General features: G+C 52.0%; 1 protein-coding gene across 1 annotated transcript; it reads right to left on the bottom strand.

The window, feature by feature from the left end:
• Positions 1-4,143: 4,143 nt before the first annotated feature.
• Mln (motilin) lies at positions 4,144-9,633 on the bottom strand. The gene is given in 5 exon segments (XM_020164182.1): positions 4,144-4,199; positions 4,753-4,842; positions 4,845-4,860; positions 7,728-7,844; positions 9,517-9,633. Coding segments are annotated over 5 exon segments (396 nt in total).
• Between the last annotated feature and the right edge of the window lie 3,803 nt (positions 9,634-13,436).

Raw genomic sequence — 13,436 nt, 5'->3', positions numbered from 1 at the left:
TCTTTTACCAAGTGTTGTTTTCCTTTTCTCTGCCTGTGTTTGCACGGAATGCCATGGATTTGATATAGTGATTGCCTAACACATATACCACATAATAGTATTTTATTTCTTTCTGAAGCACTGTTTGCATGACAAATGAGTTGGTAACATTTGTGCAACTCATTGCAGCTGTGCAGTTCAATATATAAAGAATGAGCCTTTCGGCATCAATACTGGCCCTGTGTATTCTAACAGGGCTTGAAACTGATGCTTAAACAAAGTGAACGTTGCAGCATTTCAGACTGATGGTCTATTTCATTACAATGGATCTCAAGGCGCTTAAAAAATATGGACGAACTGGAGCCATCTGCAGAGGTACGAAGTGGGGACTTTGTTGTCAATTCTTGTGTCAGAGCCCCTGCTGCTGCTACATACACCTAGGGCCAAACAACCCACAGCCCTTCCCTGGAACCCTGCTGGTTTCTTCTAGCCTAAAGCCCATTGTGTTGGCAGCAGTGGCCTTTTGCCACTGGGTCCACCCTTTCACCTCTGCAGTGCCTTTGGGCAGCCAACGGTCTTGTCTTTTGGGTCTAATAGGCCTGGTGTGGTGCAATCAAACAGGTATCCAGATCTTAGTCACTCACAGTGGGTCTACTGATCAGCTCCTCCCCAACCCTCACAGGTCAACCCATGATCTCTCACAGGTGTCTGCCTTCCCATTTTCCTCCTGAACTTCCAGCTCCGGTCTTACCCCTTCTCTGGGGTCCTGGGTCCTCCAGAATACTCTTTGCCCCCAAGACCCTTTAACCCTGGTTCAGTGGATCTGTGGCAGCCACACACGTCCGCTCCCCTCAGAAGGACTGGGCCTCAATGCTTAGCTGCCACTGCCCTTTGTCATGTAGGGAGCTGTCCCCCAGGCCCTCTAGCCTCAGAGTCTGTCTTTCTGTGTCTTCTTCATGGATGTCCTGTAGGTCTGTTTGGAATGGAAGGCATATTTTAAAGAACAGGAAAATATTGCAAAGCTGCTGGCTGTGCTGCATGGCCTCCTTTCTCATCACTTTGTGTGGGTTTTTAAGGGCTCAGGCTGTGGTCAGTCTTCTGGATTTATTAAAGACGAAGAGGAAAGACAAGCTGTGGCTTCTACATCTACTTACTAACCACATCCACACAGCTAGCGGAGGCCAGGGGCTGTACAGAGTACCCTCTGGATTCCTGGAGGGCCACCACACTGCCTTCCCTCCGGCTGACCTCTCCCTGTCCCAGCAGAGCTCCACAATAATAACGGTCATAAATCTTTTAGTGGGTTTCATTCTCCTTCTCTTCCTGAAGAAAGCCCTGCATACATTTATCAGGTCCTCCAAGATGCTTGGTAACTATGGACTTGTCCTCGATCTTAGCTATTCTGGATTTACTTCCAGTAACATTGAGGTGGCAACTCACTGGGGGCAGGTGGGAGCCACTAGGAGACAGGTTGAGAAGTGAATGCTACTTGGGGCCTCAGGTTTTGGCTGAAATGATCTCAGGAGCACCCAACTTCTTGTTGCCTCATTTTGTCTCTCACCAGGTCTAGGGGTGGTCAATGAAGGAGGTAAATCAAGTCCCAGGGAAGTGCTAGATTGGGTTTGATGGCAGTTTTGCCTCTTGCTTTTTATAATCTGTTCAAAATTTTTTAAAGGAAATGCTCATTCTTTTGGCCACTGTCACGCTTTGCCATCTGTGGGTAAGAGTTCTCCTGGAGGCATAGAATCCATTCCCCAATGTCAATAACAAATTGTGTATGAAGAAAAATGCAATGCTTTCTGAACATTTTCTTTTGGGCTTTGTCCATGATTTGATTATACTAAATTACAGAGTACAGATATCAGGCAATTACTCTTTGCTTTTAACTATTCAATTGCATGGCAAATCCACGTAGCTCAATAATTACGAAATCACACCGATGTGGTTACTGAGAAAATACTTCATCATCTCCATCTTGTGAAGTTAGGTTCAGGGTGCCCTGTAATTACCTGTGGTCTTGTTAAGAGTAAAATACATTCTAGACCAACAGGGGCCAATCTGTACTTCTCTGTTAATCACAGAGATTTTTGCACATTGTGTGGGATAAACCTCCACTAGATGGATGGAGAACCTGCAGGAGGGACAGTGCCCTGGCTTCCTGGTTGCCCTGACCATTCTCCTATCTCTGACCTTGGCCGGTTTCTGCTTCAGTCCTTCTAGAATTTTAACCAGGATGGTCTCTTTTCTTGTGGTGTGAACACATGGACACTTTCTCTTGGCTCAGCTCACAGAATCCTCTCTCTCCCCCATTTTAATTTCTTCTAGGGCTGTGCATGTCCTGTAAGAAAGAAGTCTACTGTTCTGGAAACTGGAGGCACTCCTTAGCAAAACAGAATTATTTGAGCTGTGAGCAATTCAACAGTGGCAGGAGGAGAAAAAGGAGGAAGAAAGGAGCTGACACTTCTAACTGCGTGGTTGGGGTGCTGTGCATACAGATGCAGGTGGTAGTTGAGTCCCTGTTGCGGCTTATTATCAAGAAGGCCCATCAGAGGCCACAGGGCAAGCACTGGGACGCTGGGCTGCAGCGCTGAGCCCGGAACAGGTCTCTTCTGCAGAAAACACAGCACTGCATCCTTCCCAAGGGGTCAGTTAAAAAATGCAGACTGCCTGGGGTGAAATGGCCCAGGGATTCCCATTCCACTCCCTGGCACCTGTTCCAACAGCTGTTCTCCAACCCCCAATTCTGTAGAAGGTATCAGTCTTTCTACCCCAGAAATAGGCACCCCCTTCTGGTGATGGGGGAAGATGTCTCACCAGTGGGCAGAGGGTGAGGGGAGTACAGAAATTGTTTCCCTCTTGTTTTTCTGCTCCTTGGAGTGTGTGACAGAACTCGATTCTGGGAGCTGGGAAGGGGAGGGAGAGTCTAGGTGTAGCTTCTTCCATGCCTGTTGTGTAACCTAAGGGCTTCCTCCTTTCCCCTTCACCTGCTTTGCTGCATCTCTATCTAGTGCCCAGGTCTTGGCAGTGGTTCTCAAAAACTTGCTGCCATTCTGGGGTTGGTCAGTATGTGCGTTGGAAAGGTGTGGAGACATGCAGTGGGATAGGGACTGGTCCCATGGAAGGTTGGGGGGTACCCAGGAGAATTCCAAGCACCCCAAACAAAGTGCCCTTTGATGGTTAGGGTCTTGTGCTGGTACTCTCTGTGGCTAAGCCATTGATACCAACTCAAGTGGGCAGGTGGCAATACCGAGCGGACATGGTGTCTAGTTGCCTGTAACCTATGGATGGAGGGAGCTTTGATTCCTATATGGCCCCAGTTTATAAATAAATGAACCTTCATTAATGTAAAATTAAGTTAGAGTGAAACTTCCCAAACCGTTTTGTTCAGAAGGCAGAAAGAAGTGGGTTGGCTGTGCAATTTTACTGGGGAAGCTGGAGCCTGTAGTCACAAGGTGATAATACTGATAGTCATTTGTTAAAGGGCTGGGTGGAAGTTACCCAGCAAGGCGTGATGTGCAGAGGCCTTAAAATCCTCTGTTCCATTAGACCTTGAGCTCATCAGTAAACAGAAAATGGACCAGGATTCAGGAGACCTAGATTTTGGTCCCTGCTTTTCCAAACATGCCACCTCTCTGGGTGTCACTGAAATGGTAAGATGCTGGGTGCATCTTCGCATTCCCTGGATCTGTGTTGATATTTGAACTTGGCACTTACCAAAGGCATACATTTTGCTAATGCATGCAGCATTGCGGCCACTTGCCTCGAAGCTTTATGCGCCCCACCCCCCATGACCTGAGTTTACCCTTTGAAAATTAGAACATTAAATAAAAGAGGCGTTTCTGTGTATTCTATGGTTTATTTTCAGGAGAGATGTGCTCTGTAGAGGGACTGTCTTCCCCAGGCCAGCGGGTGGTCCGGCAGTTTTGCAAGACCTTGCTCAGGTGGGCGGGGCGCCCAGGTGGGTCCACCTTCTTTCTGGAGCCCTCACTTGGCTGCTGGGGAAAAGCACAGTTTGCAGCTCAATGGTGTGGGCAGGTCTGCTAAGTAACCCGCCTTCTAAACTTGCCTGGGGTGCCAAGGAGGAGGGCGCGGGGGCAGGCTGGGGGCAGGGAGCTGGAGGCTTCCCAGAGGCCTGGAAGCTCTCTGTAGCCTGGGGCAAGTCATTTAACCTCCCTGTTTCTCCATCTCTAACACCACCTCCTCCATTTCTCTCTTCTCCTCTGGGGGACAGGGAGAAGTAATTAGCGGCTGTTTGTCAGACAAGATCTAGCTTTGCACAAGTAACTAGAGCAGACCTTGAACTGGGCAAGGCCAAATGAGGCGCAGGACTTGGATTTGAAAAATGGATGAGAAGAAAAAAAATTAAATAAATAAACTGAAACAGGGCTTTCTTCACCATGGTATCTGGGAGGGAGTGAAAATATCCGCTGCAGGGTGGGCGGATCTGGGGGTTGGTTGACTTGTGGCCTCTGCCAAGAAGGGTGTCTGGAAAGGGCCTGAGCCATCAAGCCAGGTTTGAGACGTAGATGGAGGAGGGGGCTCCGTCCCCTCCCTGTCCCCACATCTTAGCTGGCCCCTCCCCTCTGTGCTCGCCTCGGGTGGCAGCCAGGAGCCAGGGGAGGAGGAGATGGACGGTTCTCAAATGCAAAGTGGAAAAACAAATCGCTGTCCTCAAACCCTGCTCCGATGCCTCCTAGAATACTAACACCCGGGGTGTTTGCAGCCGGCCCTGCCCGAGCTGCAAAGAAGCGCAGTAGCGGTCCCCCTGCCTACCGTGCGGAGTGGGCGGCTGCGCCTCCCTCAGCAGCTCTTCCAGGGCGGCCCGGTACTTTTCCAGCTGCCTGGAGTTCATCCTCGTTCCAATTCCACAGGAGCAGTCAGCTGTGAAATAAGGCAGAGTTAACCGAAGGGAGAGGCAGGCGCGGAGGAGGGCGTTAACACCTGGGTGCCCTCCAGGTGGAGGTGGTAGCTGCGCGTCCTGCCCTCTAGCTCAGCTCCTCTGGAGCTTTGGGGCCACTTGGGAGTTCTGGCAACCTCTTGCGTTCTAGTAGGGCCGGGTCCTGATAGGGAAGCTGGGACAGAAGGGTGCAGTCGGCACCCTTCCTCCATGTAATAGCTAACACTGTGGAACCACCAGTTGCTTTATCTATATTAAGCCTCTCAGTGACCCTGTGAGGCAGGGATCTAGTGTTCCCATTTTGCAGATGAGGAAACTGAGGACAAAGAGGTTGAGTAACTTGCTCAAGGCCACACTGTAGAAAGAGGTTAGGCACAAGGGGGCCTTCCCCCAGGGTCTGTGACCAAGACCCTCAGGCTACCCTTTCTTTCACATGTGGGGACACGTGGGACCTACAGGAGCTGTTTGACAGCTGTCCACCTAGAGGGATATTTGTGGCCTTGAGACAGAGTGAAGGGTGCTGACTGATCTCCCTTTTGCCCCAGTGCTTCCTGGTTCAAAGTTCTTGCTACCAAACTGTCCTGGTAGATAAGGAGATTCCCTGCCTCTCCTGACAGCTACCCTGGAGGCTCCTGTCCCCCACCTCCCATCTGCTGCCTGGATGTGGGAAGTGGGTGGGGACTGCCATCTAGCCCCTCAGGCCAGGGTTGTCTGAAAGGTGTCTCTGTGGGACTCATCTAAGACCTGTACCCCTTCCCATTCTGAAACGAGGAGGCTGACTGTCAGTCCAGGGAGTACCTCGCAGCCACCCGGCTTCATGCTTGGGAGACGCAAAGGGTTAAGTGGCCCCTCACCCCTGGCCTCCCCAGGAAGGTTCCCGTGGGAACCTTGGCCACCAGCCCTGCAGATTCACTCCAGCTCCCTCATGGGAAAGGCGGGGTGGGGGAAGGAAGGAGCCCCCATCTCGATGGGTGTAGGGACAATTTGGAGGTCACTCTTGGGGCCACACACCCAGCAGAACTGGAAAGATCATGGGCCTGAGAGTTCAGTAGGAGGCCTGAGGGGAGGAGTCAGGTCAGTTTCTGCCCTGACCTCCGTGTGACCTTTCTCTCCCTGGATGTCACTTGCCAGACTCCTTAACATGGAAGTGTCCCCTCAGGCCATGGCCTCTCCTCAACTCTGTCCACACGTGCCCCTCAGGGAGCTCATTTAGTCTTGGTGACGCCCACTTTTGTGTCTCCAGCCCCAAGCTCTCTGCTGACCTCTTGACTTGTATTTCCATCTGTCTGTGCGCGCGGTTCTACCTGGATCCAACAGCTTCACATGGTCCACGGCCAGCGTGACCTCCTGATCTTCCTCTGACCCACGTGCAGCCCACACAGGCTTCACTGTCTCAGTGGCAAATTGGTTCTGCCAGCTGCTCTAGTCACAAACCTTGTTTCTTCACATCCTGTGTCCATCCTTCTAGAAAATGCTGGGGCATCTACCTCCAAAATATTTCCAAAATCCAACCACTTTGCGCCCCTCTCTCTCTGTCCCCTCTTTCTCTCCTCTCGGTTCCCTCTCTCCTCTCTCTTCTCTTTTCTCCCTCTCTCTTCTCTCTGTTTCTCCCCCTCCCCAGTAGTCTCTCTGATCCTGCCTTTACCCCTTCAGTCTGTTCTTGACCCAGCCAAACCCACTTAAAATGTAAATTAGATCATGTCCCCACTCTGCTCAAAAGCCGCCCAAAGCCCCCACCTCACAGTGAACTCAAAATCCAAACAATTCCCTGTGCAGCCCACATTCTGGCCTCACCCTCGCTCTCTCCCCAGGATCTCTCCGCCCTGGCCCCTTCTCATTATCCCAGAATGCACCAGGCCCTCTCCTGCCTCAGAGCCTTTGCACTGGCTGTTCCTGCGCCTGGAGTACCTCATCCCCAGACCTCCCTGTGGTTCACGCCCTCCCTCTCTTCAGGTTTTGCACTTAATACTATCTGTGAATGAGGCTGCTCTGCTTCTATTTAAAATCAAACCTTGCTGGTCTCTTTGCCTGTTTAATTTTCTTCCATGGTGCCTATCACCACCTGCCGCACTATAGAATCTGATGTTCACCTGTTTGTGGTCTGGCCCATGTCTTCTTTCTGCTTCTCCCCAAAGGTGGAGGATTTTGTTTGTTTTGTTCGCTACTCTACCCCCAGTGCTATTCTGAACAGGGGGATCAGGAGGCTAAGGAGCTGCCCGCATAGGCTCCAGGCTCTCCACGCATCCTGACTCAGTGAGGCCGAGCCCAGACCTTGGTCTGGAGGCCATAGCGCTCTGGGTTCCCGCCCAGGAGGGGAGGGAGGGACTAGCCCTCCCCACCTCTCTCCTGAGGCCAGAGCAGCCTCCTGTCTCCACTTGTGCTGCCCCAGATTTTTCTAAGTCACATCAGGTGACCTCCGGCTTTGAAGACTTCGTGTCTTCCTGACATCAGGGCTGGCATGCCAGGCCCTGGCCACCTCTGTCCTCTCAGCAGCCCCTCAGTAGTCCTAGGCACAGCTTTGCAATTGCTGCTCCTCTGGGTTGCTGCAGCTCTGTCTGATAGCCACTGCCATTCAGATCCAATCTTCATTCTTGTTGCCTCCTCCAAGAAGCCTTCCCTCATCTCCCCTGGACAAGCAGTGCCCAGACCACCCAGTCACTCTCTACTCTACTTGCTTCTTTGCTGCCTAAAATGATGGGCTTGTCTCATTTCTGGTGCCCAGCTCTCTCTCCCAGGGTGGAACTCTTGCTTGCATGGTTTACTGCTATGTTCTAGAACATTCCACCTCCTTGCAGGGTCAGGGAACCACACCCCAAACTGTTTCTCTCCACCATCCCCATGGTTTGCTCACCTTGATCTTTATGTTTTCATCTTCCTCGCCAGTCTCCTCAGGGTCAAGAGGACCCGTCTCCTCAGACCTCTGCCAGAGGCGCAGGGATTTTTTTTGTCCTTTGCTCCATTCCCTTTCCTAGGGGCAGAGCACTGCATTGCACAAAACTGCCTTCTTCAACCCTCCCATGTCCAGCTTCCCAGGACCAAGAGACCCCTTTGTCCTGAGGTACTACCCACATGAAGCGTCTCAGATGTCCAGTGGCTTGAGGATGGCCTTGGAGTTGCCCTCCAACAGGCCATCTTGAAGAGCTCATTCCTTTGTGCTTAAAAAATTGCTCCCAGATTGTTACTGTTAATTAAGTTAAAACGCTGAGAATAACGGCCGCCCTTCATGCATATTAAGTGTGAAAATGTGTCTCTCTTAGCAGAGAGCCTATAAAAAAGGTAGCAAGACAGCCCAACCCGAGAGGGCGCCATGGGGTGGCCTGGAACTCAGAGTCCCTGGGAAGTGATTTATAAGAGGCGAGACAGGGAAATGAATTATGGAGGAAGGAGTTTGCAGCTTCTTCATAAAAATCTCGGTGCCTGGCAATTATGAGGAGGAAAACCACGGTGCAGATTCATGCAACGTGTCTTTGGGTTGCATTTTGATGGCTCGTGCGCTACTGAGTTTGACTATTTCTGTCCAGCCCCAAATCTCACCCGGCATGCTGCATGCCAGCTCCTGGACCCTGAGTTCAGACACACCCTGTTCCTTTGGTGTCTCTAATGATTCTCCTGGGATTCTGCTGTGTGTGGGCCTGCCCTGAGATGTGATGACTCTTGGTGGGAGGAAGCTGTGTGGAGAGGCCTGCCCTGGAGGGCCAACTGCATTCAGCCTGGGAATGTAGAGGCCTAGCACATGCAGTGTGCAGACAGGGACAGGTTGGGCCACAGAGACACAAGATAACTCATGCACCTGTTCCCACTGGCGCCTCAGTCGCAGACTGGGTAGGACATGAAAGTTTCATTTCTTCCTGTCTTTGGTCAAAGGGACCCAAATGTCTGCACAGCCACCAGAATCTCCTGAAGTCCAAAGTAAAAGGTACCAGGAGGTAGAGGCAGTGGTCCAATTTCCTTCGTCCCTGCTGCCTGAGTTCCATTGGGGCTGCCTTGTTTCTTTCCGGGGTCCACAGGGAAGAGGCTGTGGTACTGCCACATGGACTGCACCTTTTGCCACCAACTCTGGGTGGTGGCTCACAACCACCCTTCATTCTTTATCTCTCAAAGTCCTGCTCTGGACTCATTTTCCAGCAGCCATGGGGATTTCTCTCTCCTCTGAACACCAGCATTTAGCACAAGCATCACTTATGGGACAATTAATCACGGCCTGCCTGGTGACATCTCTGTTTTGTTTTAGATTGTTAGTTAATTTTTCATAGTTTGTGTCGGGGCTCCCAGTCTGCTCCTTGAAGACAGGGGAGGGGCTCAGATGTCCTGTATGTTCAGGTTCCTCACCAGGGGACTCCTGGCACCACAGAGAAGCCCAGTAAGTATTTATTGGCTTATTGATTGAAAGCTTCCTCTGAAGGATGAGTGGGGGTTGGAAAACATGTCACTACTTCAAGCAGCTGACATCCCTGGGATGGCTGGTGTTTGGGTTGTCTTGGTCCTGGTTCTGTAGGCTCTCTTTGGTGTCCCTGGCATGGGTCATTGAACATGGGTTTACCAAAGGAATGCTTGTGCTTCAGAAAGATCAGCCCTCTCCAGGCTGTGCAGGGCAGGAACTCCCTCAGCCACATTGCCAGCTGAGCAGCAGGGTTTCTTACCTGCATCTTCTGGAGTTCGCTGTAGGTAAAGATGGGAACAAAGGCTTCAGTCTGGGAGGCCAGCATGGTTGCCATGTGCACCACCAGCAGGATGGCCATGGCCTTGCGGGACACCATCCTGGATCTGGACAAGGACAAGGGGCTCCTGTCACCAGGCTCAGGGCACAGTGATGGACTACTGCATGGAAAGCGGGTGCCTCTGATCTAGTCCATGTCCCATCTGTAGTTGTGTGATCCCAAGCAAGGGCTTGGCCTCTCTGAACTGGGGCCTGGTATCATGGTCTGCTAATGAGCTCTGAGTACCCTGACTTCCCCAGAACTGTGGCAGGTGACCAGCTCCCGGAAAAGGCTGCCCCTGCCCCACTCCAAGGAAGTCATTCTGTTTGGTGGCCCTCCTCTTTGTTAGGTGAGGTCTTCTGGAGTCAGCAAGTTCCCTCATGAGGCAGAAAGGATCTCATTGTGCAGAGACAGAACACTTAGTTTATCAACAGAACCTAGGGAGCCCTCTACCTTCTTCATGTGCTGATTTGGTTGATGAATCCAGGACCCTCTGCCCAGCTCTACCTGGGATCCAAAGTCCCAGGTCTAAAGAGGAAAAGGCTGACTGCCCACCGGGAGGAAGAGTCAGATAGAAAAATTCAGCTGAGATCGGGGCCCCCCCACACTACTGAGTGAGAATAGGCTCTCAGCAAGACCCTTCCCAGCTCCTGTGTGTCTGGCTGCCTGTTAGCCACCAACCAGATTGTAACAGGGTGGGGGCTTCCTCCCTGCAGGCTGTGGACACCCCAGGACACCATGAGGGCTGGTGGGTGCCTCTTGCATCCTGGGAAGTGGGTATATCTGGAATGGTCACCGGGAAGGCAGGCCAGGGGCTGCAGGGGGCTGGGGGGCTTTCAGGGATTGGGTCCTGCCAGGGAGCAGGTGGGCGTGGTGACTACATGGGTACAAAGACTCAAGGAAGACATTAGGATGGTCCCAGGGCTGGGGTAGAATGGTCTGGCTGGTTGCTACCCCCCAGTGACTCATTCAAAGGTAGTACCAGGAACCTTGGCCTTCCGAAGCCTGGTGTTTTCCCCATACCCAGTTCATGTTGCCTCTACCCATAAAAGGAGGGAGGATAGGACTGTTGAATGAAGGCTGGGTACATAGTTCCTATGCTGGGTGAACTGCTGAATGCAGGGGTGAGGCCTCTAGAGCAGGGAGGGGAGTCCAGGGCAGCTTGGGGGGTGGTGAGTGAGGGCTGATCTCAAGATTTCAGATAAAGCACTGCCCAGGGCTCAGGCAGCCCAGATTCTGGATTCTGTGGGTAGGGGAGAGCCTGCTCTGGGCCAGCTTCAAAGCTTCTCTGAGTCCTGAGTCCAACTCAGACTCTGCCTTTGGAGAGAAACTGTCTTGCATCCCACCTCTCCACTAGGGCCGGTCTCTGTCATCGCAAGCTCCACTACCAGTCAGGACTCCCTCCTCCTTCCCACTCTGCTGTTCTGTCCCTCACCCATTCTACATCCTCCCCTCCCTATGTTCTCCTCCATTTTGTTCAAACCCTGTGAGCCAGGATGGCCAGAGTCTTCATTCCACCTGCGCACAATGCCCAGGAGGCTGGAAGGGCCACCAGCCAATGAAAGCCCTGGAGGTGTGAGGGGCTCAGAGGATGAGGTGGCAGAGCCCAGATCCTGTTTCTCCCCCATTCCTATCACCTCCTTGCAGAGTCCGTGTCCCCACTCCCTTCTAGCGGAGACGATGTGTCACATTTATGGCACCCCATTTCCTTCGCAGAGACGCTTAGATCCCTTTCCATTCTGGTGTTTGCATTTAATTCACTCCATAAGAATCAATAAAAACTTTAAATAAAAAAGGCAAAATCCAATTGCTGCTCATTTTCTTGATCCAACTGGCAGTCAGCATGTCACCTACATTTGCTCATGTTCTGACGAGCTGGGAGAGGGAGCTTGTCACTGCATAATGAGGTGCTGACCGCCCTCTTTCACCACCAGGGACTCAGGTGCTCAGCTCTGAGTGTGGGGGCCTGTCTCCTCCCCTCTGGCCGTGGTGCCAGGCCAGTGGTTTTGCCTAGCTGTGGGGTCACCTTGGGACCAGCTTCTGCTTAACTCCAGAGCCAAGTGGAGCTCTGCCTTGGGTTCCTGGTCTGTGTGGATGTGCCAACCACCATCAAACAGCTTCTGCTGTTTGATGGCACCCACCTGCTTCTCTCCTCCCTCCACACTTCAGCCGGCTCCTGTTCACACACAACATGCAGCTCCAACCCATCTCCTTGGGAATGAGTTCAGGACTCCTGGTCTAAGGCCCAGCTGGGCGTGTAGATGTGGCAAGGGACAGGAGTGGTTGGCTCAGCCAGAGAGCTCTGGGCAGGGCTGGTTCTAGCTGGAATCCTGTGCTACCATAGGGTGCACACTGAAGCCATGTCACCTACCTTTTGTGACTACTTACTGTGTGAGCAGGGCTGAGCGGGCCTGGAGAATGCTCTCTGATTGTCCTCTGGTGTTCTGCTGGTCTGACTGGCCCTTATATGTCTCCCTTCCTCTCTTTGGGGCCCATTAACCTTTGGTCACACTGTTGGGGGCTCTGTGTGGGAAACCTGGATTCTTGAGGTGTGTGGAAACCATGGGTAGGGCCGCCAAGCTGTAGGTTTCTAGGACTGTCCTGGACAGCCTGTTCTGTGAGCAACAGTCAGGGTTCTGGGAAAGCCAGCCCCGCCCAGGTAGCACTCTCCTGTCCACTTAAAACTCAGTGCTGCTCAGAGAATGATTTTAATGACAGTCTTTTCTTTCCTAGTCCTTCAATATATGATGTTGCTGAGTGTCTCCAGGCCAGCTCTTCAGTGATGGCCTTCTCTTTTGATCTGTCAGAGCACTTTATCAGAAAGATAACTTCTCTTCAGTCTCCTGCTGAAGCCCCTAAGTAAAGAGAACATGCAGGGGGCTGGGCTTGGGGGTGTATGCCTGTAATTCCAGCTAGTTGGGAGGTGGGGGTAGGAAGATTGAGGTCTGAGGCTAGTCCCTGGCAAAAGTGTGAGACCTTATCTGAAAAATAAAAGCAAAAAGGGTTGGTGGAGTGGCTCAAATGGTAGAGCGTCTGCCTAGCAAGCATGAAGCCTAGAGTTCAACCCCAGAACAACCAAGAAAGGAAAAGTGTGTGTGGCAGTGTTTTAATCAATTAATGAAAGAAAATGATTGAAGACACAGGACTACACAGGGCCCAATGTGGCCAGGGAGGTGAGGCAATGCAGAAGAGGTGAGGGGCCACAGGGCTGGATGCTTGTGCCTAAATGGGATAGGTGACCCAACACCTATCTGGGAAATGTTTTGTGGCAATTGTGTAATTCACACAGTAGCTTTAGAGATGCAAAGAGGGCAGAGGTGGCTGTCATCGGGGTCACATCTGCCTGCTTCTGTTGCTGTTGGCCAGTGTCTCCAGAACCCAGAACTACTCAGAGAACCTTTCGTAGGCACTTTCTAATTAAATTCAGTCACCCTGTGAGGTTGGCTCTTATTCCAAAATCTACAGAGAAGGAAACTGAGACACAATTAAATAGCTCCTCTGGGACCCCACTGCAAGGTCTCATCATTCAAAGGTCAGGCTGGGCACGGCCAGGTGTGGGAGAGGGTGGGGTGAGGGCATCTTGGGATGCAGGGTACACACAGGCGCAGAGTCACGTGGAGGATGCCCACTCCCAGAGGTCCCTGTGCGGGCTGGGATGGCTCAACCAGGCTGGAGCATGGGGCCTTCAGAATCTGAGCAGAAGGATTTAGATTTGGTGGCAGGGATACTGGGGTCCCTCATGATGTCTTGAAGGTGGGTGACAAAAGTGTCATGCTGGAAGATGGCTCCATGCTGGGATAAGAGAGAAGCCGAGGTAGGAACGGTTGAGGAATGAGATCTGGAGGGTCTGCGTAGGCAGTGGC

Source organism: Castor canadensis, chromosome 8, assembly GCF_047511655.1.
Source record: "Castor canadensis chromosome 8, mCasCan1.hap1v2, whole genome shotgun sequence".
NCBI lineage: Eukaryota > Metazoa > Chordata > Mammalia > Rodentia > Castoridae > Castor > Castor canadensis.
This window is presented reverse-complemented; position numbering and strand designations above follow the sequence as displayed.